We start from the raw sequence: 26,342 nt of genomic DNA, 5'->3' as shown, positions 1-26,342 counted from the left end.
ATAAATGAATGAATAATGAATGAATAATGAATGAATGGATGAATTAATTTAACGACACAACAGCTCTAAAAATCAGATTTGTTTGTTAACAGTAAAGAAACATTGCTACATAATTAATAAGTTGTGAAAACCATCCTAGATCCTGTACCTGTCTATAGAGTGGTGGATTCATTAGTTTTCCTTCAGATCATCGAAGGTTTGATAGGTCTTGGAACCTAGAGTGTCAGAAGCGTAAGGGGAGAGGGGACATCATGACCTTCTCCCCCAAAGCCCCCAAACTGAAGATTATAATTTACTCCATAGTTGAACGGTTAATTAATATATAACTGGCCCCTTCAGTTGCTGGCATCTACGGACAAGTAGATTCATCCTAGTGCTAAACATCTCAAGCCATCCGGACATTTGCATTAAATTAAATGTAGCACATCGTAGCATGGCACGACATGACATAAATCGCATAGCAGGAAATAGCCGAACAGTTTAGAACAGGGCGTTGCATAGTTTAGAAGTTCTGAGTTCCAAACACTTATGTTGAAGACCGTGATATCAGGTTAAGAGTACTTTTAGAGTACCTCTATCCAGTCAAGATTTAGGTACACACGTTTATCTCGTCTCTCGTAACTCCATATGGAGTGGCTCAGTGCTATTTTATATATTATTGTTTTATTGATGTATGTTTTTAAAACTGAGGTGAGACTTTAATAAACAATTTGTCTGTCCGTCTTGTCTGTCATTTATCCCGGGAATAGTGTCTGACCTTGCCAGTGACTAGGCCCGGGACAGATTTAAGACCTCGATACGTGATGATGTTAAATTTAGTATACGACTGACTTGGGAAGGAACATGTGCCAGTCATCTTGGTTTCACGAGATAAGCAGATAAGCAGATAAGCAGTCGGTCATTTTGCCAGCACAGATCTCGGCGTGGACAAGATGGTTCACTTACCACCTGTCGTCTGCTCGCTCGAAACAGTCCGCCATCATGAGAGTGCTTGTCGCCATCGCCGTAGTCTGTGTCAGCACCCTCGCCCAGGAGCCGAAACCATGCGGTCAGTACACGCTAGAGATACACTACTAGGCATTAAACATACAATACAAGTTCAGTGGAAGGCATTAAACATGCAGTGCGATTGCAGTGACACATGCATGTAATAAACACCGAAAGCGAGCTCAGTAATAAACTGTGTTAAACGGCATTAAATTGGGTTCAGTGCACATGGTACATGTAGTTATTAAACATCAAATACGAGTTCAGTGTTAAGTAGGCTATTAAACATTAAATGCGAATTCAATGATAGGCATTAAACAACAAATGCGAATTCTGTGGTTGGCATTAAACATCAAATACGATAGGAATAGTAGGTATTAATAATCAAATGCAGGTATTAAACATCAAATGCGAGAATAGTAGGTATTAAACATCAAATGCGAGTTCAATAGTAGGTATTAAATATCAAAGTTCGAGTTCAATGTTAGGTATTAAACATCAAATGCAAGTTCAGTGGTACGTAACTAACATGAAATGAGAGTTATATGGTACGTATTAAACAACAAATGTAAGTTCAGTGGTAGGCATTAAACAACAAATTTAGGTTCGGTAGTAGGTATTAAACAAATGCGAGTTTAATGGTAGGGTATTAAACATGTGTTAGTATTACACATGGAATGTGGGTTCAGTGGTAGGTATTAACAGCAAATGCAAGTTCATTGGTAGTTATTTGTGATTCATGTTTGACAGTTCATTGGTAGTTATTTGTGATTCATGTTTGACAGTTCATTGGTAGTTATTTGTGATTCATGTTTGACACTTGTTTAATGGCAGTAGAAATTAAACAAATTTGCTTTAAATGGTAAACTAAATATTACATGTAATTTAGTAGCAGGCATAAAATTCTATTCAGTGTTAGATCCTGGTTTCATGTTACACATTTAGTAAACAAATACATAGTAGACTATACTTCTCCAAAATATATACATATTTAAAAACTGCATAATAATGTAAGAAAGCTATACAAGTATAAAGTGTAATCTTAAACAAAGCAAAACATTATAATTTTTTAACTTACAGAGAGCCCAAAGCAGTTCCAGGGAAGAATAGCTAGGGTGAGTTTACCAAAAGTTCTATGCATACCTTAGAATAATTTGTTCACATAATTAAGTTTAGTTTCATTATGTCACGCTCAGTTCTGCTTTGACAGTGTGATCGAATAAATTTAAATCAATACTTGATTTTAACAATGTATTTGTAATTACGAATGATGAATTTAAGTTGTTTAATAATAAATCTGAATGACAAAACCGTATCAAAATCGTATCTCTGCTCAAGGTAGAGTCGAATTTTTTTTTTAAGCAAAGTCGTAATGGCTTCCATTATCCACTACCAGATGCTTGTTCTTAGGAGGACCACCACTTCCCTGGGAGATCGTAACAGGATGGTCCATCACTCTTACACCACATGAAAGAGGACTGCCATTATCAAAGACTAAATTAGAAAACACAAACTGATCAAGATGACACATACAACTATATTTACCAACTTTATAAAATTATGTGCATTGGTATCGCAAATAATTTCTTAGCTCTCGTATTTTTACTTTTGTTTACTAGCTGTTAATTGATTAATGTACATGTTATATTCAACTGCAGTTCGACCCAAAAGACAAAGTGGCCGTGTTTGTTCGACTGAGTTACGACGCCGATAATCGCCGTGTTCGAGAACTGGAGGAAATAGACACCACCTCAACGAAAGACTACTACGACGTCCTGTACCTTCACAATGTTGTGAGTCCACTAGTCACAGGTTTCGTTTCTGGTATAACTGTAGAAAAGAAACCCGCTGAGACGTAGACTCATCGTGGTCATTCTGAATTGTTATATATCGTAATTATATGTGTGTCCCATTAAGGTTAACCTGTCCTTGGCGCACACAATATACTTTTCGGCATGGAAGATACCTCTCCTATATCCACAGCGGTGGTGAGCCCGTTATGTCAACAATACGCTTCATAATTAGTGTTTAGTGTTAGGGAGGGTGGAGAGGACATACTTATATGTAGCATAAATTGTAGGCCTACTCTATCTCTGTGTCCTCCCCCCCCCCCTCTCTCTCTCTCTCTCTCTCTCTCTCTCTCTCTCTCTCTCTATATATATATATATATATATATATATGTGTGTGTGTGTCTCTCTCTCTCTCTCTCTCTCTCTCTCTCTCTCTCTCTCTCTCTCTCTCTCTCTCTCTCTCTGTGAGTGTGTGTGTGTACGTATGTACGTACGTACGTACGCGCGCATTATAATTGCTGTGGTGTGTATAAAATAATGATAGGTGCGTACATATTTATATAATAACAATAAATAAACGATGTAAATAGGGAGTGAACTGCAAATTACATGTATGTACAATAATGACCAGAAAAAAAAAAATATTTAACGTGTGATTAAATTACATTCATAGGAACCCAGTACCTCAGGGGCGTAGGCTAGGGGGGTTCGGGGGGGGGGGGGGGGGGGTTCAGACGACCCCCCCCCGCTGAAGCAAATGGTTCGCTTTCAGAACTAAACCATACAGGTTTATACATATGGAGTTTCTGGTGGTGCAAAAACAAAATAGAAAAAGGTCCACTTGGTTCATATTCGATCCCCCCCCCCCCCCCCCCCAGGTCCAGATCACGCTACGCCCCTGTACCTATCAGCCTTAAATCTTATTCAGCGACAGGTAAGGGAATAAATTAAACATTAATCACAAATTAGAGTGATAGAAATGCGGTAAATTTCAAACAATGGTAAAAGAAATACTCACTATTTTTCACTCACAGGGACTTGAATATCGGTTAAACCTTCGAACCAAACAGTGCAACAAGACCGTGCTCACGAGACCGTTCGTTCCCATGCACCTGCCGTCCGACGCGCATTTCCGCGGAGAAGCGAGCATGGGTGAAGCCAGTAACCCGGATGAGCACGTCATATTGGCCTTCTTTGAGGGAAAATTTGAAGGCAGTATGTATCGATAATTTAATTTAATACCCTAGACATTTTAGACATTTTGATACACATGTTTTTGTGTGTTTTTGTTAACGTTCCTTATTAAGACAATCTGTTGAACTTATTAGTAGAATGGTCCAAATTACCTATACAATTATAACAAAAAGACTTTTGCATTGGAAAGGTTACATTTATTTTTGCTTACATATTAAATATATTATAATAATAATAATTGTGATGTTAGTATGAAGTTTGTGAAATCTGGTAGTGTATATTCCCAATATAACGTTTCTGCAAAATTGTTTAAAAACTTCTGTTTCTATTAAGTGGGGCATGATGCATATATGAATGAACGAATATATAAATTAAACGAACAATAATAACTTTTAAAAAGTGCATTATTTTATTTTTCATTCAGACTTCTATGCGGCAAGTGTGACCGTTCCGAACTGTTTCCCAGTTGCGTTTGACTTTTTAAGTAAACAGACCGGCTTGATTCATACAACGTAAATAAACCTGGATTTTATTTTTAATCGTTTGTAATATCTAGAACAAATCCGCAATAACGGTTAACTCACTGCGATTAATAGGTATATTCACTGGTGTATTGTCTATGAATAAAAATCAAGAACCATATAATAATTATTTTTCAGACTTCAGAACAGACCATCAACTTTTATTTTAGACTTTTAATGTGCCCATCTTCAAGTTCCTTTGGATTATATTTACAATCTAGGCCACATCCAAAATTAATTTTAGTGAAATTGACACCCCATAGTTGGATACTTCAGTGAAATTCCCATGTAAGAAATTGTGTAAACTGCGTGCAGACAAATTGAAATATATATACATTATATTATTTCTGAATTTTGCTTTCTTCATTTTATTGCCGAACTACAAGGGGATACTTACATTATTAGTTAGCTATTTGGAGTTTAAAGTTGCAAAATAACCTTGTATGTTGCATGGGAATGCGAGATTAGAGCATTAAACATTAAAACAAGCAACCAATTTATAATTAGTTTTGTTTAATTCGCTAACATGTGCTTTACGTTTCTTTCAGATATTATGATATCACCGGAGGTATCCATGACCCAAGTGTATTCATCCCACCCAGCGAATGTCCGCCATAACTTGCTCAACATTAACACACTGCTTGAGTTTAGCGTTTTGTATCCATATACAAATACAGTCACAAATAAACAATCTATTCCAACCTGATTGTAATATTAATTTGTTTTAGTTTGTTTCGTTCTTATAGTTAATGTTTAAAGGAACTTACGCGTTACTGGCAATCATAATCTCATATTTGGACAAAAGTTAATGTTTTGGCTATTAAAAAGTTTACTTTTATTTTATCTTAACAAATTAAAAAATAAGTTAGTTTTGTTTAATAACACAACTAAAGCTCATTGGTTAAGTAGGTATAATAATAGTAGGCCACTATTGGATGTCAAACATTTGGTAATTTTGACACGTAGTCTTCAGAGGATACTCACCACATTTTTCCATTAGCAGCAAAGAATCTTTTATATGCACTTTCATACAGACAGGACAGCACATTCCACCGCCTTTGGTATATCAGTCACAGGGCAACCCAATGTGAGAATAGATCGACTGATGGCGTTCGATTCTACGACAAAAGCACCTCATGCGAGCGCTCTGCCAACTGAGCCAGACCCCGCCCCTTTTCAATAATTAATCTCAACACGATTCCATATATTTCATTTCATTTCAACTTGATTTTCATGTTTATGTCTACTCAAGGTTCAAGAACGATGTCATGTTAACATCAGTTAACTGGGCTGTCTGTTCAGAACATGTCCATATCCCAAGTATCAAATATATTTTATTTGAAAACATTTATTTATTTATTTATTTATTTCTCTTTCTTTCTCTCTTTCTTTCTTTCTTTCTTTCTTTCTTTTATTTTAGGTTTTATGTTGCACGCCCACTTACTGACATAACTGGTGTCGCTGCTTTCTTAACACTGAACAAGTCCATGATTTCAAATAAATGTCAAAGGAAAATGATCAATCTGGAATTTGCAAAATCAGCGTTATGTACACAACACGTTTGACGAATCAGTTGTTCAGTAAAAGTAAGCATTATAATATTTCGTTTCGTGTTGTCCACCTTTAAAATGTATTCCTTGTCACAAAAAGACATTAATATATATTATCGGTAGATGTCAACATATGTTTAGATAAAATGTTTAAATAATTAACCAGAATGTTTACTTAACTGACTCATCAGTAAAGATCAGCGTACAAGATTTGAATACACAATAGCCACATCAATATAGAGACAAACTCTGCATTTGGAATTGTAGTAGTTCTTAGGATACATTTTTAAAATATCATTTAAAAGTAGAATTTAAGTGTATAGTCCCCCAACTCTTCACTGACATTAAAATACTATTATTATTAGTTCGCTGTTGAAGTAGCATTAATCCCACATGGAATCAAACTTCTGAACTATTTATAAGTTTTTCTGTACAATAATCGAATCCACACACTTACTTACATAATATAATCCAACCGAGACCAAAAAAGAGAAGATGTTTTGAATACTGTAATAGCTTGTTTTCACCCCCAAAGTTAAACCTTAATAAAAGCAAGGGATTAGCATTTCTTGTTATTTCGTAATGAATTTTCTTTTTTCTTTCTTTCGGTTTGTCTTTTGTTTGGACATGTCTCTGTTTAAAATAAATTACATAAGTAGATCCTAATTTGTACTAAAATATACGATCTTTATTTTTACCGCTCCCCGCCAAAAGAAATGCAAAACCCCAAAATACTTATTTTTGCAACAAAATGTATTTAAAATATAAAATTATAATTAAGTACTAATACTATATTATAATACAAACGAATACAAATATAAACGACAAAACCGTATTCCGTAATCAAAATTATATCTCCGCACAAGACAGAGTGGAAAGGATGTGTTAGGCAAAGTCGTGATTGCTTTCATGATCCACTATCAGATGTTCGTCCTTAGGAGGATCGCCACTCTAGGACATCCGTCATAAGATGTTTCATCTCTCAAGCACCATATGTAGGAGGAATGCCACCCTCAAGCCTAGCTTAGAAAACCCAAACTTGGACATGATAAGAGTTTAAACTCAACACAAATTTGCTAAACCATCGATTCTGTGAGAAATTGTTGCTTATTTTGCTTTTGTTAACGCAGCTGCTTGGATAATCTGTTTACGCTTTAAGTATAGTGATTGACTTTGTTCAACATGGCAGAAGTGACACGATATCAATATATTATTGTAGCGAGACAGTCTTGACCTTGGATTTATTTACTTATGTTAAAGGTACTTGGCCATTTCATGTAAGGGTCTCCATTTTATCCCGCCCAGAACACTTAGTTTACTACAAATAATTACGGTATTTACTTTCTTAAGATTATAGAGACTAAAAGCTGTATTTATACAGCACTGGGCCTAGGAATACATATTAAACTACACAAAATTCAATCAATGTTTTAATTATAAAATTATTTGCAAGCACAGAGTGTTCCAAACGGGACAAGAAGGAGATCGTTCTTTGAAAGGGTCCCATTTGATACTCACAGAGCATGGTACAATACATCCTTAACTGAAGAGTGGAACAATAGGTTTCTCAGTTTGATGGGTCACTACCATCCACAAGTCTGGGTAGTTATCCAGTGGCTTTTAAAAACAAACGGTGCATACACTCCATTGGAGTCCATCTTGCGAAGTGCATAGACAATGATCTGATCTGAAATGATCTGAAACAAGTCTGATCATGAGTGAATGTGCTTAATACAGAATATTTCAAATAATGAGTTTTTCCAAAAACGTCCGAGGTAAAGTTGTTATTAAAGACTACAGATTGTTCTAAGTAAGGAGTTTCTTCTCTTGCACGTGACCAAATATTAGTATATGTTTGATATCTAAAAACATTTGATGCATAATATGTAAAAGAGATGTACTTTCTGTTAACTCTGAATAAACATTACATGAGTGACTGGTGTTTCTGCCGAGTTGCACTGGGACACATATATATGTTATAGAGTCATTTGGCATCATTGTTTTATATGGTGTATCACATTAATCCAATCTTTGCAAAAGACAAAGTCCAATATATATATAATCTCATTGGCTCGAACACTGTCGGTGCATCAAAATCTGTTCGACCCATCGGGTAGTTCGAACCATGCATTCGGCCGTTATCGGGTGCTTCTGTAACACAAAAAGCAATCGGACAACGTCGCATATTTCCATAAAACCGGCTTGGGCAAGATGATCCGATTGACTCATGAGTAACGAAGTCGCCGTCAAATGTTGGATGAGATATATATTTGTAACAATTATTTATCAGCGTTAATAAACAAATACGACTGACAAATTTATATAATGGAGAATATATAAAACTCCATTCACAGTCGTGTCGTCATTAGAGCTGGAAACAAACTTGGCGTGACGGAAACAATTGGCTATTGTTTTGTGTGTCACCTACATCAAATACATTGCATCCAGTACCGTAATTAGCACGTCTATGTTTCTGTCTGCTGTATGGAGCTGCTTCATGATAGCAAGTTGTTTGTAGGGGCTTTTCAGGTTGTTTATCACGCCTTGGTCCATGGGCTGTGTTTGACTGGTTGTGTTAGGTGCCAAAAAAATCAGCTCAATAACTTTCAGACGTTTTTTCTACCGTTAGGCTGCATCCAGGTCGATGAAAAATTCCTACATAAATTTTTTTATATATATATTTCTTTGCATAGACTTAGCTGTTCGAGCTAAATATATTTAATTTTACAGTTCGGACCAGTAAATCGGTTCGAGAGAAAGCTTCTGTTCGACCCTAGGGGTATTCGACCAATCAGCACCAAAATAAAAGGGTTTAATAGAGAGAAAAATCGGGACTTTGTTCTTGGTTCGAGAATACCGGTAGGTTCGACCGTTGGGCGTTCGAGCCAATGGAATTCTACTGTATATAGATTTATATATATATATATATATATATATATATATATATATATATATATATATATATATATATATATATATATTTAAATAACTTATACAAGCTAGTATTTAAAAACACAAACGTGATAAAATACGCATTTGTATGTTAGCATGCATACCTTTCCCTTCATTCACACCTCTGACATTTCTTAGCAAAGGTGGGACAAAAATGTGATGTAAATAATACAATTTAGTAATTCAGTATTCATTATGTCACTACTGTCATAGAAAATATTAAATATTAGTGATAACAACGAGGACAGATAATGCAAAACATGTTACATTTATTCATGCATCGATATTTCTGTCACATATTTGCCTAATCCTTGTGATTTCTCGTGAAAGGTGTGTCCACACAGATGTATAATATATTCATCCTTAAATCAATAGGCATGACCATCGAATAGATGCTTTTATGTTCAAGTATATCTTAAAGTGCTGACACAAACCGCCAGGTGATGTCACGGTTATGCCATCATACTGTAAACCTAATGTCCAGACGATATACAGTGCAAAGAAGTAACACTTAGGACTACTGACAGACATTTCTTGTATATTACAAAATGACGAACATAGGTGTCAGCAATGCCATCAATGTTCCTTCAAAGAGAATATCAAATTTTAAAATAATCTTTACGTATTATTTATTTTTATACTTTATTAGTGGAATAGCATGTTCACAAGATCCGGGGTGTGAGCCCAAAGACTGCGTTTTACAAGAGTGGAATCAATGGGGAAAATGTTCAGAAGAATGTGGTGATTCTGGGATAAGGCAAAGGACACGGGTTATGTTGAGGGACGCAACATGTGGGGGGAAATGTAACTCGACGCTGAGTGAAACGGAACCCTGCAACAGACAGTGTTGTCCAGAAAACTGTAAATACTCGCCATGGGGTCCTTGGAACTGTTACTGCACCGGCACCCAATGCAAAGAACCAGGAGAAAGAAATTCTTGTACCAGAATCCGCCAACAAATTACCTTCCCTAAATGTGGTGGATACTGCGGCTATAACACAATAGAAGAGAACTGTGATGTTCTTTGCTGTTTCAGAGACTGTATTTTGGGTATTTGGTCTCCATGGTCATTTTGTGAGGCCCAGTGTGAACAGCAAGGCATTCAGACGCGCAAACGAAGCATACAACAACATGGACGGTGTGGTGGAAAACTCTGCAAAGTGGTAGTGGAGAGCAAAGACTGCACGGGTATGTGCTGCCCTGTCGACTGCGTGCAGGGCGAGTGGAGTAGCTGGTCACTATGTGACGCCACATGTGGTCTTGGCAACCAGACTAGAACACGATTTGTAGATCTCCCAAAATGTTACGGAAAGGCTTGCGAAGAACCCGTTTCGACACACTACAAGAAATGCGAGCGATATGTAAATGTTGACTGCGAGGTAAAAAAAAGAAAAAAAGTTGTATTATTGTCATTTTTTTTTATTATTTTTTTTTTTTTAATTATTATTATTATTATTATTATTTATTTTTTAATGAGTTTATTGCCCCCAGATCAGTTGACAGTGTCACGGTTGGGGAGCCTTGAATCATTGCCTTACAAAAATACATGTATATATTCATACCTTCTAGTTACATACATTTGAATTTGTTTACAAACAATACATAAATATGAATACAATAATGGTTTTGATCTGAGGGGGACAGGGGAGAGAGAATGGACAGATGAAATGAATGGTTGAAAAAAAGAGGAAAGATAAGCAGAAACTAAAAAAAAGAGAAAGATGCATGTATTATTTACTCGTATTGTAGATTAAGATTTGTTTTCTGGTTCTACTGAAGTTTTTGTATATCCAAGCAAGCCCAGATTTTCCTTTAGGTTAACAAATAATGTCAATGTATTGTACAGAGACTCAGGAGATCCATCAAGAGTGAAAGTAGTATCATCGGCATATTGAGAAATTAGATATTCTTCACCATTAGTAGTAATGCCTTTGATATTTGTTTTATTCCTAACCAAAATTGCGAGAATTTCAGCACAAATTAGAAAAATATATGGCAACAGGGGGTCACCTTGTCTACAACCTCTTTCTAATTTGAAAGTTTCTGATAAATAACCATTTTGTAATACACTGGACATTGAATTTTTGTTAAATGTTTTAATCCAGCTCTTTATTGAACTTTTAAAATTAAATATATCTAATGCTTTTTCGATAAAGGACCAAGATACAGAATCAAAAGCTTTTTCGAAGTCCACAAGTATTAACAGACCAGGTATATTGTATGTTTCAGTGTATTGCATTATATCATATATCAATTGTATGTTTTCTCCAATATATCTTCCTTTAATAAAACCTGTTTGATCTTTATTTATTATTTTATCTAAGACTGTTTTAATTCTATTTGCAATGCAGCCAGAAGCCATTTTGTAGGTGCAGTTCAAAAGAGTTATGGGTCGCCAATTATTATTGTCATTTATATTCTGTGGTAGAAATTAGGAACTTATGAATAACTGTTCACTTTACATTCTTACTAATTTGTGGTCCACGTATTAATTATCATCTTTCATTTAAGAACCCAAATACAATAGTGTTGGGGCAGGTTATTAGGGGCAATTGCTTTAGTGTTCGAGTCATTAGACGAGACTTGAATCCTACACCATAGTGTTGTGCCAGCACCTTTTAAATTCAACTGCTTGTTACCGTGTTATGATAAGCCACGGGGACCAATCCTTTATAGTGTTAATGAAATTAGCAAGTCCGGGCCTCCTCCTCGTCATTGTATGAGAAATAACAAACACAACATTATTTTACATTATTATTATATTAAATGTATATATAAATGGTTCTATATTTAATAGGGTTATCGGTTTTCTTTAGCCACCCAATATATAATACGGCTTATAGAATGATGGAACAACAATTGAACCACTTTATGTTACAATACGCATACAGGAGACAACAAATTATATCTCATTGATAGACAATGCTAATGGATTTCGGCGATTCCACGGTGACTGACATTACCTTTTCAGGCAATCTTGAATTTCAAATACCTGGATTTCGGTTACTTTTGTATCCATACATGTCTTTTGGTTAGGTTCATATCTGAAGACGTAATACAAAAATTCACCAGGCTACTAGTATCGTTTAGTGATCTTTGGTGACCATTTCATTAATCGTGACTGAAGTTTTTTGTAACGTCAGTCACAGTCAATTAAACGGTTACCGAAGTCTATGAATTTTTATGTTAGGAGCCTTTTAAGTAGCTTATTGGTAATCTGATATGAACGTACTAGCAAGCAATACTTGGGAACAAATACAGAGTGAAATTAAAGGGACACGCCATAGTTGTTAACCATTACGCCGTTGTTTTTCGCTATTAAACCCATTTTCTCACAAATAAAATTGCACTTTACTTACATTTTATTATTTAAAATATACATTTCCATTCACCTGAAGTGTTTTTTTGGTAATCCTGGTAATCCTGGTGTTTGTAATACCACAAAATGCATTTTTCGTATTTCTTAAAAACGCACGTGCGTCTGAGAAAAAAACGTTGAGCAGACATGGTCTAATCTATTTTTAGAGGGGATCTTCCCGTTTCGATGTCACAGACGTTGGTATATCACGTGACCGTTATCATTTTGGTTCGGTTTGTTTTCTCGTGCACGGTTCGCGCAATCAACATCCGATTTGTTGTCGTTTGGTTGTCGTTCATTTGTGAGGTTTTTCTCCACAGTTCGTGAACATTTTCATTAACATTAAAATTCAGACAAGTAAGTATCTCAATACAAAACGTTACAAACCCTTAAAACCAATAATTTTGCTAAGTCTTACGATATCTGGAGAGGGGATACAACCTTGGGTGGTGGGGGTGAAGGGCACAAGATATATTGTTACCTTTATTTAAATAGAGTAGGACCAAAAAACCCTTACATTTTCGTCCTGGGGAGGGGAAGTGCCTCCCCACCTCTGGTTCCTACAGACTGTACTACTACTACTACTACTACTACTACTACTACTACTACTACTACTACTACTACTACTACTACTACTACTACCACTACTACTACTACTACCACCACCACTACTACTACTACTACTACTACTACTACTACTACTACTACTACTACTACTACTACTACTACTACTACTACTACTACTACTACTACTACTACTACTACTACTACCAACAATAATAAACGGTGCATCTAATTGCTAATAACAATAGGTTAGCCACTAGTACCCGGTGCCGAATAGCAAATGTAGGCTAATTGCGGTTTATATATAAAATTTATTATTTCAAACACTGTAGTATAGTCAACATGGTCAGTGACGAACTATCATTGTCGTCTTATTCCGATTCAAGTATCATGATTGCTGCAGCAGCCACTTCCTCAACAGAAGCACCCATGTTGGTAAAGTAACTTCCTGTTCCAAACTTATTCCTTTCGCTGTCCAGGACAGAACAGTTGGAATATACCCAGGAGAGGTGAAAGGAACGCACCCCAAGTTTGTGTGCACTCTGGGAAATTTGTCATGACATAGGCATTTCTGTGCTTCGAGCGACATCTACCGGTGACATCAGAATACTAACTTTCAAAATTATTTCAAGTAATTGGGTCACGGGGATTCCCATGGTATTTATCGATATAAAACCTGCTTTTTCACTCTATTTTATAAAAACGTGATCTAAGTGTGTTACAGTTTTGTAGATTAACCAAAATTAGAATTAATTTTCGCGGGCTGAAACTAGGGCGTGCGACTTTAAATAAAAACGTAACATCAGTCACCATGGAATCACTAATTTGTGAATAATTAAGGTTTAGCGAATTCACTGGGAAACATACTGGAATTGAAAGTGTTCCAAAATAATTAAGTGTTAAGAGATTATTTGTTAGTCCCCTACCGGTCCAACCGGAGGGGACTGTAGGTTTTATATTCGTCCTTCTGTCCGTCTGTCTGTCTTTCTGTCTGTCCGTCCGTCTGTTTGTGTATAGCTTCATCATGTATATATATATATATATATATATATATATATATATATATATATATATATATATATATATATATATATATATACAGTCAAACCTGTCTTAAGCGGTCACACATGGAAGTAGATAAAAGTGGCCGCTTAAGACAGGTGGCCGATGAGTACAGGTTGCCACATATATAGTCTTTAAAACATTTGTTTTCTTTTTCCATTTAATTATTTAATTCCTACTTCATGCGGTGTATTGTCATAGTAAGTGAATCTACAACTGTCAAGCATAGCCTGCCCAGAGGCAATTAGATGCATTCCAGAGTCATACTTTTTTAATTGATAAACAGTAGAGATGTCGGGACTGAATGGGTACTAGTATTCCTGAGGGTGTGAAGACCGGTTATTTGCTGCACCTTATCGCTGTTGTTAAAATATCTCTTTTATATAAATGTAAAACTTTACTGTGGCCGCTTAATACAGGTATTTTAGCGATTTGGGATCCGATTTAGGTGGCCGCTGGCAGCGTTAGACAGGTGACCGCTTATTACAGGTGCATTTACATTATAAATCGTTTGGGAGGGAAAAAAGTGGCCGCTTAAGACAGGTGACCGCTGAGTACAGGTGACCGCTAGGACAGGTTTTACTGTATATATATATATATATATATATATATATATATATATATATATATATATATATATATATATATATATATATATATATATATATATTTAAGGTAAACATATTTCTCCTGTTTCTTTAAATTTGCCTTTGCTTTAGATTTATTATCAATAAAGGCCACATCTCCGACCTTTGCTACGCGGTACGTGTAATGTTTATTTGATTTAATCAAATCAAACCTACAAAACCCGTATCATATTTAAGTGAGTAGACGTGAGACGGGACTGGGTATACTTGGCTTTGTTCGAGATGTGTAACAGCTGGGGTATATGCATGTACTTGTCTAAGCTCTAGGATATTTGTATCGTCACGCGTCTGAAGTTAGAAATCAGCAAGTCTACATGTACACCACATGAACTAATATAGCCCTGCATGATCAATATAACTAACCTATATACTTTTATAGGGTGTATACTACCAAATCAAATCCCATAGAAGACAATAGTAACATATGTGGTTAAAACTCCTACCTGCAACTTGACATCCAATAGTCGATGATTAATAAATCAATGTGCTCTAGTGGTGTCGTTAAACAAAACAAACTCTAACCCACCCCCTACCTGCAGCGTATCAATCAAAAATAAACGCCACGGATATAAATACTACCACCACTCACCCTTAAAGTGAATCAGAAAATATTGGGGGTCAAGCTTCTCATTTCTGAGATAACGGGTACCCAAGTTCCGCAGAAAATTCGAGTACTGTTTTTTACAGGTACCCCATATATGTTTCAACTACAAGGCTACTTGACACAGTGGTACTAAATAAAATAAAATTGCATACAATTTTTGCCCAGATGAAACTATTTTTTAACAACCAACACACTCACATTTATCACCAATCACAGGACTTATGGTGTTCACTTCTCTATCAAAAGTCGAACTTTGACCAAGCCGGGAGTTATTTGGTTTAGTACTACCTATAGGTCTTAGTCTGGCTTTTAGTTTTAGTTTTTTTAAATCTTAAAGTTCAAACCATCAGCGTATTCAAACCCACACATCTGCACCAGACATTCTGTGTGATGTATTGACAGTCAAAATGGTTTGCATCCATAGATGAGTGTTAGGGAGTTCGACAATCATTCTCCAACACATGCAATGGAGTAGAACTGCCACACTTAAGATTGGCTAGTCAAATCTGAGTAGTAACAACGTATTTCTGCAAAAGACATAGTTAAAGAGATAATGTTATAATAGTGATGGCATCATAATAAAAATTGATGATACCTGGTTTTCACAGAAAGTAAGCACTGCAGAACTTATCATGCTGTCTGGGATTTTGTTTGTTAATTGTGTTTTTTTAATATAAACGATGAAAAACTATACTAGTATATATACAAAGTTTTAAAATAAACACATAAAAACACATGCACGTCGTGGAAATACATTGCGTCAAACATCATTTTAAGCAATAGCGTGTCATACCGGGAAATAATGTTTTTATGTCTAAACGGTTTGGAAGCATTCACGAGTGCTTGACTATCAGAACACTGATGAAACAACTTTTTAGCTAGAATAATATGATATTGTTTAAAACAGGAATATGAAAAGCACGCCAAAAGCGCAATCTTCTGCAAAAGAAAATAGTTAGATCAGTTTTTATTTATAGTATTTTGATTTTTAACATGTACTTCACAAGACTAGGCACTTAACCGATTTGATTTAGAAACTCATGACACTATTCATGTACGACCATGACCTTGCATAGCATCCGTCTCAACATCTGCTGTTTGTTAAGTTATGAACTGACCTGATCTAAAGAATTTCACTAAGCCTGTTTGTTGAACTGTGTTCTGCCCATGCTGCCTTGTGATGTGACCGGTCCTTACTTACCTTACCGTACTCGTATAGATATATCGGCGTAATATCATAGGGGAGGGAGGGGGCAAAACGAGTTTGAGGGTAAGCTTCAGCGTCATTTTAGGCCGATTTATTTAAGTTTATTACAGAGTTTTTTCTAAAGATGTGTGTGAATCTAGTTCGCCCCCAGTTCTCACATATTCGCATATATCACTATATTCAAGGCTGCTCCAGAATTGATAACATGGTTAAGTTATTATTTTATGCCTGGTGGTCTGGTGAAATACTTAAAAATGTATAGCATATTACTTAGTTTAAATAAAAATTTGATGGTTGGTATATAAATAATACCAAGAATTCATTAATTATTCTGAAGTGTGTTGATATACATTCTTTTACATCTGAATCTCTGAATCACAACATCTGTTTTATCAGGACGGGTTTTTCTTTCTTTCTTTTTCTGTTTTCCTTTAGTTTAATGAAGTATAGTTTTATTTAGCTGAACAGGTTTAGGTCTTAGAGTTTTTCATAATGCTGCATTCATGACAACTAAAGGGGTGGGACGTAGCCCAGTGGTAAAGCGCTCGATCCCGGTCGGTGGGCCCATTGGGCTATTTCTTGTTACAGCCTTGTCCACCACGACTGGTATATCAAAGGCTGTGGTATGTGATGTCCTGTCTGTGGGATGGTGCATATAAAAGATCTCTTGCTACTAATGGGAAAATATAGCGGGTTTCCTCTCTAATACTATATATCTCAATAGCCGATGATTAATAAATCAATGTGCTATAGTGGTGTCGATAAACAAACCAAACTTTAACTTTCATGAGAGCTCTTGTTTCACAAAAACACATATACCTGTGTTTCCCGTCTAAAGTTTGTGGTATAGGTGAATCATAGTCATTTCGTATCATGGTAGTGGTATATATCAGGAAAGACTTGCATGTCTTCCTTAAATGTGAGAAAATAATAATCTGTACGATAAAAGGGACGAGTTCAACTTTCCATTAGTCAATTTTCCCTGTATGTCGAGCAATGCACCTTCTGCTCCAGTTTTTGGTGTCTAAGATACCATAAGGCATGCTAATTGTATGCCGATTTCAAACAAAGCCATGTCATTCTGGCACAGAAGTTTTTTTTTATGATGTCCAGGCACTCCTGGGGACATTCTAAAAGTTTTATGGTAGACATTTGGAGGCTATATCTAATAAGATGCATCTCTGAACAAAATGATGGCTGATGCTATTCCGTATTTTGAACTTGTGCATACATTTTTTCCTCGTTTTAGATGAAGTGACGAACTTGACAGCTGTGGTGACAGTACTCATGACGAGTGCCACCAGTTTTAGATGAAGAGACGAACTTGACAGCTGTGGTGACATTACTCATGACGAGTGCCACCAGTTTTAGATGAAGTGACGAACTTGACAGCTGTGGTGACAGTACTCATGACGAGTGCCACCAGTTTTAGATGAAGTGACGAACTTGACAGCTGTGGTGACAGTATTCATGACGAGTGCCACCGGTGGAGCAGGATATGCTTACCTTTCGCAAACACCTGATATCATCACTGTTTTGACAGTGATTCGTGAGTGCATGTCATCACAGCTGTATTTTTTCCAACGAGCTAGTTTTGATTTAGGAGATGTCTAGGAGTCGCAATCATCTTTGTAGCGGTCACAAGGATGTATGGTCCAGTAAAGAATATCCACATGAGTGGTTGTCCTTCTATACACGAGGCACTAGACAGTGATGTATGGAATCAATCACTATTTTGCCATTCGACTTTGCATTATGCAGATCGCTAGATACAGACTTGATCACGGTTGACGGTTTTGTCGTTCTGAATAAAGTGAACTAAACAGGCTTTAGTATGAGAATTACGATCACACTAGCTGTATGTCACTGCATGGTGAAAAGGACAGCCAGATGTAAAGATTACAATAGATGACAATAGTGAATTTAAAGTCAACATATTGAAGTTACGAGGAGGCTGACACCAAGATTGAGCTATATGCCAAATAATAATGCTGTAGGAAAAGTGGCATAGCGCATTATTATAAGAAGTCCAAACATTGGTGTTCTCGTCTATCTCTTCTCTATCATAATAGTTGGAGCAAAGGAAATATGTTTGCTCATAGGCAAAGAAAATATGTCAGTCGTACCCGGTATATTACAATACTTACTACACGTGAATAGCTAAAGCAGAAGCAGCAGAGAATAATTATTTTCGTGAACTAATAGTTTTCGACACTATAGGGCATTTCTATAATCACGGAAAATGCTCCGTTTAATGCATAATGACGAAGATACTTTTTGTTTGTTAAGCAACATTCATTCTGCTCCTGCGTTTCGCAGTTACGTAACTTGAGCTACATAATTTTATTAATAACGGTTCAAATATTATCCAGATATCACAATGGGCGGTTTGGTCTGACTGCAAACTAACCAACGGATTTTGTGGGAATGGAACGAGAAGCAGGCAGCGCCAGATACTGGTTGACGTGAAGTGTCGGGGCAAACCGTGTCCGAATCTGACAGAAGAACAGGACTGCCAGGGACCGTGTTGTCGTCAAGACTGCGAGCTTTCCGCGTGGACTGAATGGTCCTTCTGTTCCACTGACTGTGGAAAAGGTATCAGGTCAGTATCAGTATACAGTATGTGTTCGGTGACGGCGGCAGGTCAGTATCAGTATACAGTATGTGTACGGTGACGGCGGCAGATTGGACCTTCGTCTTGAATTACAATTGCCATTTCATTCGTATATTATATAATGTGCAGGCCCATTGGAACCACGATTATGTCTGTCTATTACTCTCCCTTTCTCCCCATCCCTTCCTTTCATACCTCGCGTGAAAAACATTGAGGAGAGCAGGGGCGTAGCGTGATCTGGTCCTGGGGGGGAGGGGGGGGGGGGGGTCGAATATGAACCAAGTGGACCTTTTTCTATTTTGTTTTTGCACCACCAGAAACTCCATATGTATAAACCTGTATGTTTTAAATGGCGAGGTATGTTGTCTTTCTGCCACTCTCTCGCCTCCCCTCTCCCTTTGCTTTTCGCGTGTCTTCATTTCTGTTACCGGCCTCGGTGGCGTCGTGGCAGGCCATCGGTCTACAGGCTGGTAGGTACTGGGTTCGGATCCCAGTCGAGGCATGGGATTTTTAATCCAGATACCGACTCCAAACCCTGAGTGAGTGCTCCGCAAGGCTCAATGGGTAGGTGTAAACCACTTGCACCGACCAGTGATCCATAACTGGTTCAACAAAGGCCATGGTTTGTGCTATCCTGCCTGTGGGAAGCGCAAATAAAAGATCCCTTGCTGCCAATCGGAAGAGTAGCCCATGTAATGGCGACAGCGGGTTTCCTCTCAAAATCTGTGTGGTCCTTAACCATATGTCTGACGCCATATAACCGTAAATAAAATGTGTTGAGTGCGTCGTTAAATAAAACACTTCTTTCTTTCTTTCTTTCATTTCTGTTAAAATATGATATACCAATATTATATATTTCACAGTGAAAGAAATCGCACTGTCACAACTCCGCCGGCGTGTAACGGCACCGAATGCTCCAAGCTCCTGGAGAAACGCGAATGCACGATGACGGACAAACGTGACTGTATTTTCACCACGTGGTCCGAGTGGACGTTGTGCAACAACGACTGTGGCGTTGGAAACAGCACGAGGAGCCGCACCATCCTCACTCCCGCCTACTGTGGTGGCCAGTGTTCCGACCACAGCGTGGAGGAGGTGAAGGAGTGCCAGTCGTACTCGGCCAGGACAGACTGTAAAGTGAGTAGTCTCGCGGGATTCCTTATTTAAAGTGTCTGTCTACTTGTATTCATCTATATGTCTGGATGTCTGTCTTTCTGTCTGTTCATCTCTCCCGCTTTCTCTATCACTCTCTATTTCTCTCCCGCTCTCTCTGTCTCTGTCCGTCTGCCTCTCAACAACTTGTTAACAGCACCCACTGCGGTCATTCCCATTCATTACACACTGTTTGTAGAGGATGAAACACAAAAGTAAAACATTTTAACTGAAGCGAGGGGTGAGGGGTGTCACAAATAGATTAATTCGCCTTTCAACTGGTGGGCTGTGGGCAGTGCATAATCTTCAGACTTGGAGAGCGAGTAACTTCCTATATTAACCCCCTACACTGGCGTAGGAAGCGGGGGGGGGGGGGGGGCAAGGAGTGCAAATGCCCCCCACTTTTATGATATTTTGCTCCATATTTGCTTTATAATAGTGTAAAAGTGTGTAAATATAAAAATGTGCCCCATCCCCACTTTTTGGCACCTTCCTACGCCACTGCCCTACTTCAGATACATTTGTTTGACATGTATCCTATTTATTTAGTAGGCCTACTTTTCAATTTAATTAAAAATAAATTAAGTTTCTTCTAATGTTTGTGCTGATGTCGCATTCTGTACGTAGAAAAGTACGTTACATGGGTTTGGGTAAAAACTTATGAGGTATCCTTCAGTAGATCTGACAAAAGCAAACATTATTATAATATTCAGATGACAATATTAAATTTGACCAATCAAAACGTAGCTAAAAACATTGTTCATGGCATTAGTCTTAGATATTGCTTTGTGTCAAATATATTGATGGAGAGGAGTAGGTGAGTAATGAAAATAAAAGGCGGGATAGATATAGTACCGTAACACATATAATATAACTCTGGTCGTAATGCTATGGTTATATACATTAGTGTTTATTATATACGAATAACAGTAGCTTAACTCCGGACTTGTTGTTTGGAGAGTAGGCTACTGGTCATACTAATAGAAGTGTTTGTATACAACATGCTAATCGAAGCTGAGCCAGTGGTCCGAATGGTCCGTGTGTGTTCGGGACTGCGAAGAAGGCATACAGAGACGGAACAGAACCATTCTCGTACACGACGTCTGTGGCGGTGTACCGTGTGCCGGCGTAGAACTGGATGTGAGTTAGGGCAAGAGCAAGCGTTGCGCTGCGGACGCTGCTTTGTTGATGCGGCTTATTGCACTTATAATGTACATAAAATGAAAAATCAGCCAGCTTTTAAAATGAATGCTTTGTCAAAATATATACTATATTAATTTAATTTGTTTGCAGCATGTATGTTAATATATATTATATGTGGTCATTTGCTAATTGCTTATACTTGGTTGTGCATGGAATTTATAATTTTATTCTGCTTGGTGCCAAGGTGACTGCGTGGTCAGAATGGGGTGCTTGTCAGCGCAACTGCCAAACTGGTGTGTCTGTCCGATACCGCAGTGTGTCAACCAGTCCGGCCTGCGGGGGCGCGCCTTGCCCCATACCCTTGTCAGTGAGTGTTTTCCATGTATTTAGTTGCAAATGTTAGACCAGGAGCATCTAGTGTGGTATGTATTAACTGCAGCTTTATGCGCATTCAACTGGATTTGGTTTCACTTTTATTTTTTAACCAATCAGAGGCACGTGTGCGGGGGAAGTGATTTATTTGTTTTATTATTTGGGTGTTTTTTTGCTGACGCAGCATGAATTAGACAAAACTAGAAATTTCGCATGCCACAGGCTACAGATATTCCCCTGCATTATTTCCTGCACATGTGCCTGAATTATATTTGTGTCTTATATCATCACCATTAATTAGTCATACCATCATCACTTTTATAATCAGCATTAATATAACATAATATTATATAATACAATGTAGAGTAAATGTCTACGCAGCAGTTTGTAAATAACTGCATTGTTTGATTGGGTTGTTTCCTTTGGGTCAAATTCGAAAAAATACGACCACTCAGTGGCATAGCGTGGACGGGGCCACCGGGGCGGTGGAATGGGGGACCGGCCTTGGTGGCACCATGGTTAAGCCATCGGACTACAGGATGGTAGGTACAGGGTTCGCAGCCCGGTACCGGCTCCAACCCAGAGCGAGTTCTTAAGGTCTCAGTGGGTAGGTGTAAGGCCACTACACCCTCTTCTCTCTCACTAACCAGTAACCAACTAACAATTAACCCACTGTCCTGGACAGACAGCCCAAATAGCTGAGATGTGTGCCCAAGACAGCGTGCTTGAACCTTGATTGGATATAAGCACGGAAATAAGTTGAAATGAAATGGTGGAATGGACTCGGGGAGTGCTAACGGTCCATTGGTTAGGGGGCGCAATACTTGCCTTGCCCCAGGCACTGGCAACTCACGCTACGCCACTGTGACCACTGTCAATTTTGAAAAATAATTGAATTGATATGTAGTTGTAGGGGAAATATATGACGTATTATATGATAATATGACTTATATTGCATATTCAGGGCCATTGCTAGGAATGTTTATTGGGGGGGGGGGGGGGGCAACTGAGTAGTTAATAGTCTAAAACTCCTTGAACGATTAAGAAAATAAATTTTTTATCATTAATTATGAATATAATTTTTAAGTTTTTAATTTAAACAAGACATTTAAAGCAATATATGTAATTTAACAGTAAAATAGCCGTGACAGCCAAGAATATTATACAATGTCTACTTAACTAAAGTCAATGTGTTTTTAAATTATTGTTTAGAAAATTTCTTTAACAACTACATTGTGTGAACTAGTATGTAAATACATGTACATAGTAATAATGTGTTTGTTGTTTTCAACAGAGAGGACGAAGTTGTCATGACAGATGTCAGCAGTTATGTAACCAAGGCAACTGTAGTTGTAGAACTGGTTTCAAACTCAGTGCGAATGGTCACTCTTGTGAAGAAATCATATGTACATACCCTAAATATTATAGGTGTCCACCTGGAGTCACATCTTTTGCACTCTGTCGACCACTGAAATACATTTGCAAACAGGTAATAATCTTAATAAATTGTCACGATCATATACTGCCTATTCTTCAATCATTTTAATATTTAAATGTTATGCTTTTAACTTTGTTATTTGTGTTTTTATTTATTTTAATTTTAATTATATTAAATTATTCAGTTTGAATTCCATTAGGTTTTTATGTCTGTTAAAATTATCAATGTCTTTTGAATATTTTAGGCTCACTTTGACATTCTATTTACTAAATTACATTTATCATGAAAAAATATATACATGAGTATTACACATATTACTGTAAAATATTCACATTTCTTTTGTAGTTCAGAATATTATGAACCCAGAATTAGCAGTATATACTTTTGTTTTAAATATAAAATTAAATGATCAGTACTACTATATAGCTGATAAACCAGGTATTAAGCGAACCTTGTACGTCAATCATCAGTCTATAAATTGTCCCTTAATTCTGTCAACAGATGAATATATTTTAAATCTGTATGATTATTACATGCAGATAAATCACACATTTACTGACTGTATGTTTTTTTAATGGTCTTTGTAGACACATTTGACAGAAATATCACAGGTTTTGTGTTATGTGTTTTTACTTCTTTTCGTTCCTTATTCTGTGATCATCATTTGAAGGTTGTTGCATAAGCCCCCTATTACTAGTTCGCACCACTTCGGCTAGGACTTTCTGACTTCAGCTGTGATGTTTGTAGAGTTATCTCTCTTAGCCTTTGGCCCTTAGAGCCATCCTGCAAGGCAGCATTGATTTGATTTCAGAGTCCCTTCTCATAGAATGGTTGCTTTACTGGGCTGATGAATCCATTCTATCCAGTGGGTTGGTTTGATTTTGGAGTGTCCATCTACTAGATGTCTTGCCTTCCAAGGCTGACGAATGGCATCTGTCCAGGTTTTATTTCAGAGTTTTCCATCTTTTAGACAGATTGTCTTTCATGACTAACGTATTCTGTCCGTCCGTGTTATTTGTCCATAGCTGGAGCTAGAGTAGTCAGAGCATGTCCGTACGTCGATGGGTCATGCACACTGCACCTCTGGGGCTCCAGCTGCTCCAAGATCCCCTTCAGTCTAGCCTGAGTCTGTAAGGGCCCAGTTACCATGGTGTGCCAAGCTATGTTAGCAGTGGGCACTGATGGTCATGCTTTATCTGAAGGCATTAAGCGCTCATAAACTGAAAGACAAAACCATTAACATTTTCAAAATCTTATAGATACTGCATCAGGCAGAGTCAAATAGATGTTTTGGTCACTGCTAGGTTTTTACACTTAGAGAATGTTACATCTTTTCTACTTCAATTGTAGGAGGACTGCCATCAGACTGCTTACCGGTAGACAAATCTGAACCTGCACAAGAGAGCTTATTGGAAATTTACAGATCACTTAATCAGGGCTCATCATGTCCATTGCCAAATTACCCAATTGACAAATTGTTTTATACATTTTGAATTTGTCGAATAAAATATTATCTGAAAATTGTCTGAATGAAAATTTATTTCAGTGTGAGCCCTGCTTAATTTGTATGTGGCAGAAGTCGGTTGCTATTTTTATTCTCTACTAGAGTGAATTAGTAATGACAGACACTCAGCATCTGCTGATTGAATGATGTACTGTTTTTATTCTCTACTAAAGTGAATTAGCAATGACAAACACTCAGCATCTGTTTAGTTTTTAAAAGAAAACAAATCCTCTCCACTATGCCTTTCTTTAACCGATCCATGATTTCTGTTTACTATTTTCCAGGGTCAAACAGTCGACAAGATTTGTATTGCCTCTTGCAAGCATGCTGGTTATGTTGTGAAACCTGTGGGAACAGGGACTTTAATCAGATGTAGTTCAGATGGGACCTGGACAAAACCTGCAGACATTTTCTTCTGTGGTCCAGCTAATAGACCTCCTCTTGGAGTAATATGCTTACTTACTTGTCAACTTTGACTTATTAGTCCCCTACCGGTCCAACAGTAACTGCTTTAAACATTAGAACATGACTGCAAACACAATGGGTATTAATTTAAGACACTGCATGGTACTCTAAACAAGAAAATGTAATTAATAGGTAATAGTACACAAAAAAGCTTTTTTAGTTAAAAACATCTTTCAATGGCTTCATACTCAGGACAATCTCTTTAAGTGGTAGTTTATCATTATGTGTTAAACAATCTCTTTAAGTGGTAGTTTATCATTATGTTTTAAACAATCTCTTTAAGTGGTAGTTTATCATTATGTGTTAAACAATCTCTTTAAGTGGTAGTTTATCATTATGTGTTAAACAATCTCTTTAAGTGGTAGTTTATCATTATGTGTTAAACAATCTCTTTAAGTGGTAGTTTATCATTATGTGTTAAACAATCTCTGTAATTTATCATTATGTGTTAAACAATCTCTTTAAGTGGTAATTTGTGTTAAACAATCTCTTTAAGTGGTAATTTATCATTATGTTAAACAATCTCTTTAAGTGGTAGTTTATCATTATGTGTTAAACAATCTCTTTAAGTGGTAGTTTATCATTATGGAGTTATCATTATCAATCTATGTGTTAAACAATCTCTTTAAGTGGTAGTTTATCATTATGTGTTAAACAATCTCTTTAAGTGGTAGTTTATCATTATGTGTTAAACAATCTCTTTAAGTGGTAGTTTATCATTATGTGTTAAACAATCTCTTTAAGTGGTAGTTTATCATTATGTGTTAAACAATCTCTTTAAGTGGTTAAACAATCTCTGTAATTTATCATTATGTGTTAAACAATCTCTTTAAGTGGTAGTTTATCATTATGTGTTAAACAATCTCTTTAAGTGGTAGTTTATCATTATGTGTTAAACAATCTCTTTAAGTGGTAGTTTATCATTATGTGTTAAACAATCTCTTTAAGTGGTAGTTTATCATTATGTGTTAAACAATCTCTTTAAGTGGTAGTTTATCATTATGTGTTAAACAATCTCTTTAAGTGGTAATTTATCATTATATTAAACAATCTCTTTAAGTGGTAATTTATCAAGGTGTGTTAAACAATCTCTTTAAGTGGTAGTTTATCATTATGTGTTAAACAATCTCTTTAAGTGGTAGTTTATCATTATGTGTTAAACAATCTCTTTAAGTGGTAGTTTATCATTATGTGTTAAACAATCTCTTTAAGTGGTAG

General features: G+C 36.8%; 2 protein-coding genes across 2 annotated transcripts in view; both read left to right on the top strand.

Moving 5' to 3' along the window:
• Positions 1 to 888: 888 nt before the first annotated feature.
• LOC121372397 (mammalian ependymin-related protein 1-like) lies at positions 889 to 5,193 on the top strand. The gene is made up of 6 exons (XM_041498699.1): positions 889 to 1,048; positions 2,068 to 2,102; positions 2,646 to 2,780; positions 3,812 to 3,992; positions 4,396 to 4,483; positions 5,041 to 5,193. Exons 1-6 carry the CDS (start codon positions 982 to 984, stop codon positions 5,108 to 5,110), a joined length of 576 nt encoding a protein of 191 aa, XP_041354633.1. The 5' UTR covers positions 889 to 981; the 3' UTR covers positions 5,111 to 5,193.
• Positions 5,194 to 9,767: 4,574 nt separating this feature from the next.
• LOC121370037 (protocadherin Fat 4-like) overlaps positions 9,768 to 26,342 on the top strand; it is a 66,086-nt gene continuing 49,511 nt past the window's right edge. The window contains exons 1-4 of the mRNA XM_041495134.1: positions 9,768 to 10,373; positions 18,809 to 19,038; positions 19,914 to 20,187; positions 21,217 to 21,342. Of these exons, the coding sequence (XP_041351068.1) occupies positions 9,768 to 10,373; positions 18,809 to 19,038; positions 19,914 to 20,187; positions 21,217 to 21,342 (1,236 nt within the window). The remainder of the gene's footprint in view (positions 10,374 to 18,808; positions 19,039 to 19,913; positions 20,188 to 21,216; positions 21,343 to 26,342) is intronic.

This window comes from Gigantopelta aegis, chromosome 4 (assembly GCF_016097555.1).
Source record: "Gigantopelta aegis isolate Gae_Host chromosome 4, Gae_host_genome, whole genome shotgun sequence".
NCBI lineage: Eukaryota > Metazoa > Mollusca > Gastropoda > Neomphalida > Peltospiridae > Gigantopelta > Gigantopelta aegis.
This window is presented reverse-complemented; position numbering and strand designations above follow the sequence as displayed.

Coding starts and splice junctions, on each gene's coding strand:
- LOC121372397 (XM_041498699.1), top strand. CDS start 982: ATGAGAGTGCTTGTCGCCATCGCCGTAGTCTGTGTCAGCACCCTCGCC. Junction 1,049..2,067: donor CCAGGAGCCGAAACCATGCG/GTCAGTACACGC, acceptor TTTAACTTACAG/AGAGCCCAAAGCAGTTCCAG. Junction 2,103..2,645: donor TCCAGGGAAGAATAGCTAGG/GTGAGTTTACCA, acceptor ATTCAACTGCAG/TTCGACCCAAAAGACAAAGT.